This window comes from Hydractinia symbiolongicarpus, chromosome 13 (genome assembly GCF_029227915.1).
Source record: "Hydractinia symbiolongicarpus strain clone_291-10 chromosome 13, HSymV2.1, whole genome shotgun sequence".
Taxonomy (NCBI): Eukaryota; Metazoa; Cnidaria; class Hydrozoa; order Anthoathecata; family Hydractiniidae; genus Hydractinia; species Hydractinia symbiolongicarpus.
Window position 1 is genome coordinate 7,460,662 of NC_079887.1, and position 4,857 is coordinate 7,465,518.

General features: G+C 36.4%; 2 protein-coding genes across 2 annotated transcripts; one reads left to right on the forward strand and one right to left on the reverse strand.

Moving 5' to 3' along the window:
* Positions 1-262: 262 nt before the first annotated feature.
* On the forward strand, positions 263-3,188 carry LOC130622973 (uncharacterized). The gene is made up of 2 exons (XM_057438440.1): positions 263-1,258; positions 1,566-3,188. Exons 1-2 carry the CDS (start codon positions 993-995, stop codon positions 2,929-2,931), a joined length of 1,632 nt encoding a protein of 543 aa, XP_057294423.1. The 5' UTR covers positions 263-992; the 3' UTR covers positions 2,932-3,188.
* A 502-nt stretch (positions 3,189-3,690) lies between these two features.
* Positions 3,691-4,514, reverse strand: LOC130622975 (THAP domain-containing protein 7-like). The gene is made up of 2 exons (XM_057438443.1): positions 4,197-4,514; positions 3,691-4,043 (listed from the first exon to the last, which is right to left on the reverse strand). The coding sequence occupies exons 1-2, from the start codon at positions 4,396-4,398 to the stop codon at positions 3,706-3,708; spliced, it is 540 nt and encodes a 179-aa protein (XP_057294426.1). The 5' UTR covers positions 4,399-4,514; the 3' UTR covers positions 3,691-3,705.
* Positions 4,515-4,857: the final 343 nt, after the last annotated feature.

A 4,857-nucleotide genomic window follows, 5' to 3' on the forward strand; every position in this document is an offset into this window, starting at 1 on the left:
CGATCGAAATTTTTTTGGCAACGAATCTTTCACCATGTCAAAAACAGTGTCAAATTGATCTTTGTTTATTCCAGTGTAATATTTAAATTTTGCTGGCTTTTTTTTCAGATGTTCATAGCATATGAATTTACTCTCAAGATCATTAACTGTAATTTTTGCTTTTTGAAGAGCTTCTGTCAGATTTGTTATTTCAATTAAATGTTTATTATCCAAAATTGAGCTTGTGGTCTGGGTACTTGCATTTAAGGTTGTTGGTCTTGATATAGTTACTGGTGTTAAATGTTGTGCAGGCGCGGATTTAGACTAGGTCAACCCTGTCACGCGACCTAGTAAAAAAATGCCGAGGATTGAAATCGAATTCTGTCGAATTTACCCAGAATCTGAAGATCGAAATATTTCTCCTTGTTTTCTCATAACGCGAATTGGATCAACCTATGTTGACCTGACCTGTGTTAGCCAGTCTTGGCTCTAGGTTATCCCGCGAGGCTTTTACCGTCGACTAGAATCAAACCTATGTGGGCCCGACCTATTTTGAGTCAGAAATTTTGAAGTCAGCCCAGTCTTGGCTCTAGGTTATCCCGCGAGGCTTTTACCGTCGACAAGAATCAAACCTATGTTGGCCTGACCTATTTTTAGTCAGAAATTTTGAAGCCAGCCAGTCTTGGCTCTAGGTTATCCCGTGAGGCTTTCACCATACACTAGAGTCAACCTATCTTGGCCTGACCTATTTTTAGTCAGAAATTTTGAAGCCAGCCAGTCTTGGCTCTAGGTTATCCCGTGAGGCTTTCACCATACACTAGAGTCAACCTATCTTGGCCTGACCTATTTTTAGTCAGAAATTTTGAAGCCAGCCAGTCTTGGCTCTAGGTTATCCCGTGAGGCTTTCACCGTTGACTAGAATCAACCTATGTGGGCCTGACCTATTTTTAGTCAGAAAGTTTTAAACAAACCTGTCAAAATTTGTAGCATGTTGGTATAAATATAAGTAAGGCATGCGGAAGATTCTTTCCGTTCTCAACATGGCTTGCAAGAGCTTGAGAGAGCGTGTGGAGTTAGTTTTTGAAAACGAAAATTTTGATGAGCTACCTCAAATTTACGCCGAATTAAATAAAAAGTTTAAATGTAATTCTGTTTTGCCATCTACTGACGTGTTGCAAAAACAACTTACTTTTGGTTTTATCCAAAGAAATTGCCATGCAGAATACTACCTTCCTGCCTATGTGAAAGCAAAGAAGGATGGTTGCGCAATTACGTTGAAGTGAGTTGTTTATGTTTATCTTTTGTTGTTTCTATAATAGCTATGCGTTTTTGTTACTATGACCACTAACTATGCAGCTGAATATTGTCTTAAAAAAGATTATGAATAATCTTTGTTGTTTTAAAATGTGCAAAGGTCATCTTAAATATGTCTTGCTTGTTCAGTTTCTTTTGTTGATGCATTCTTAGTTTATTTATATATTGAGCAAGTTGAATTTCATAAACAAACCTTTAATAGGCAGCAGTTTGGCAAAATGTGTAGTTAAAGTTTTAGCTAGAATAGCTAGCAATACCTATTTTTATTACAGGTCTCAGGTCAATGGAAATTGCCTGTACAGTTCTATGGCGTTGTGTTTGTTTGGGAAAAATGTGATGGTTGACGACTTACGAATTCTTGTGTCAGTGGAGCTAATGATGAATGCTAGCTTTTACTGTAAGCATCCTCTATTTTCTTCTATCCTTGCTCTTCCAGAAAGTCTCTTTAAATCTATGGAAGATATTCTCAATATGTCTGTCTGCAATTCTGCATTTAACACAGACAAAAAACAAGAAGACTTAGTTAAGGAGGTGGCCATTTTAAATTTAGTAGATCGGAAATATTGTTCCTTTCTTGCTATGCTTGCTCTGTCATCTGTCACAAACAGGAATATATTTTCTTATTACCCAGATTATGGATGCAAAAAAGCTCAAATGTTGTTTAACCAATTAATAGAGCCTAGACAACCAAGCTCTGCTTTTGCTATTCACATTTTGTTTTGCTATGAGGGCTTACTTCCATCCAGAGAAAATTTTGCACCTAATCATTTCGTTCCAATTATTTTTAAGCAGATACGTAAACGCAAGTCAGGTTCAGCTGCGGACACAAAAGTTTTATCTCCTCCTGTGAAAAGGCAAACAAGGTTTTTTCCGGATGCACAGGCAACAGGGAAATTATCTCTTGTAAAACCTGTGATTAAAGATAAACAGTTTAATTTCTTTCCTAATAAAGCTTCTTTTAACAATAAACTAACTGAAGATTATAAAGATAGTAACAATAATAGCACATCTGCTGAAGATTTTAATAACAATGACAAAGCTTTAAATGATATTTCCTTTGCTACTGTTTTAAATTTTGAACATCAATATGACGTTGCCTCTTTCCTTTCTAAAGTTTCAGGTCTAGATGATAAAGGTGTACACAAGCTAATCACCAATGTTTTTGGGCCCGATAAATCTTTTATATTTCCTAAAAAAAGTGGGCGTTCCTTTCGGCATGAATGGCTAAAGACCTTTTCATGGCTTAAATATTCACCAACTTTGGATGGAGCATTTTGTTTGCCATGTATCCTTATTGGTCACAAGGTTGCTAACAAAACTTCTAAGTTACAGAAATTGCTTTCTCAACCTTTTCGACATTGGCCAGCTGCCAAAAACTTTTTTAAACAACATGAAACATCAAAAAATGGTTTACATATTCAAACCAGCCTAACTTTTAGTGCATTTGTAAAGAATTTTTTAGGACAAACTCAACCAATCAGTGTAATCATAGATTCCAACTACAAAAAACAGGTTGCTGAAAATCGAAAGTTCTTAACACCAATTGTTGACACCATAATTTTATGTGGTCGTGTTTGTATTCCTCTTCGTGGCCACAGGGATGATAGTAAATATCATCCTGAATTACCTTCTTTTTAGTTTTTTTCATTTACCTTCTTACAGTAGTTATATACAGTACATTTGTTTTTGCGATGATGTGACAAAACAGCAAGCTGCAATGATAATACTTAACCCTCTGCAAATTTTACAATCATCATACGATGATGTAACAAAACAGCAAGCTGTAATGATAATACTCAACCCTCTGAAAATTTTACAATCATCATACGATGATGTGACAAAACAGCTAGCTGCAATGATAATTAATTCCTGTGCGTGCAGTTGACAGAGCCATTTCTTTACTTCCACTTTAACAATAACTTCTTTCTATAAATAAATTTTCCTTATTCCGGGCTCGGCCTGACTCCAGCCGACAGTACCTGGTTTCCGGAGCGGCATTATGACTGTCCATGTCGGGCTTAACGAACTATATTTTCAATCTATTTTTCGTTTGTCCTAGGCATGCTGACGAGCCCTGACATTGGGCGAAACAGTCTAAAAATGATTTATGCTAACGAAATACATTTAAGTTGTCATTCTTTTTCTATATGAAGTGTTTATGCGGAGCTGCGGCGTTTATGAGAATGTTTCGTTTCTGTTATCAAGGTCTAAAACGTCTGCATACGAGGTTGTTTTTTGTCCCCGTTTAAGCCTATTTCAGGGTTCGCAAAGCCCGTTTTAGCGAAAGCTTCAAGGGCTCCGCCCCAGACCCCGCTTGGGGGGCTTACAGCGCCCCCCAAGACCCCCAGATGTATATTCAAATTTTCTTAGTAGGTCATGATGCGCAGCATCATGACCTACAAATAAAATTTGCTAGATCCGCCCCTGTTGTGTTTGTGAAGAAAGCGAAAAGTCTACTTCCATTTCAGGCATTTCTGGCAGTGGTGACATCAGAGATGTAGTACTAGAACATGGTGATAGTGGTGGTGAAATAAATGTGTTACTTTGCTGTAATGGTGGCTTTCCTGGTGAAACAAAATTTAAGGTACGCTGTTTTTTTGGTGCGACGGGTGTTCTTGCTTTTGCTAGGCTTCTTTTTTTGGCTGACTCGAATCTTTCTATTTTCTTCTTGTTTTTTTCTGAATCATTTTGTGTATACACAAATATAGTTGGTATGTAGTCAGGATGTGCAGGATCTTTTACTGGTTTCCCTAATAAAGAAAAACAAATACTGTACCTAGCTAGCTAGCTAAACAATGCCAGCCTAAAAGAGTTACTAATCTCTTATAATATAGCACAGAGCATGGTCTATTTTACAATGAAGAGAGCTTTCTTATTAATAAAATTTTATAAATAACACTTACCAGTTGTAAAATGTTTCCCACAGAGATAAACATTTTTTCCAGTTGGGTTCCAGTCAGCAGTACCATCTTTGTTTTTCCTTTTACATGCACTTATCCACATTTTTCTTCGTTCTGGGTTGTTATTCGGAAATCTGTAGAATCCAGGTTTATTTTCCATTAAATTATGGTTTGAACAACCAAAAGCAGCACAACTATTTGGCATTTTAAAAACTTCTATGTGTTCACTCCAGCTTCGCTAGGTTAAAATGACTGCTCCAGGAGAGTTTGTTTTCACTGCAGTAAATTGCGCATGCGCAGAAAATTACCGTCAGTGATTAACCCGGATCCGAGAATACCTAGCAAGTCTCCAGTTTATATTTAAGTGACCAGCTATTAGCTGCTGTAGCTACCTTATGTTAGCTTCAGTTTTATGTTGCTTTTTACATGTAAGCTAATCTTAGTGGTCTTTGCTAAGAATGTGACTGTAACTTATTTTAATTGACATTTTAAGCTTAAATTAACAAGCCACAACAACTTTTAAAAAAGTATTACATAATATTTAAGAAGAGTTTAAGGACTGTTTTTAAGCAAATAATGTATTTTTCACAATTTGTGTATGCAAATAATGTATTTTTCACATTTTGTGTAACTAAACTTATATACATCGGTTACATGCAATATG

Bases quoted from the DNA above. Each gene is read 5' to 3' on its own strand.
- LOC130622973 (XM_057438440.1), top strand. From the start codon at position 993: ATGCGGAAGATTCTTTCCGTTCTCAACATGGCTTGCAAGAGCTTGAGA. The intron at 1,259-1,565 runs GTGAGTTGTTTA...TTTTTATTACAG, and splicing joins GGTTGCGCAATTACGTTGAA to GTCTCAGGTCAATGGAAATT.
- LOC130622975 (XM_057438443.1), bottom strand. From the start codon at position 4,398: ATGCCAAATAGTTGTGCTGCTTTTGGTTGTTCAAACCATAATTTAATG. The intron at 4,044-4,196 runs GTAAGTGTTATT...TTTCTTTATTAG, and splicing joins TGGGAAACATTTTACAACTG to GGAAACCAGTAAAAGATCCT.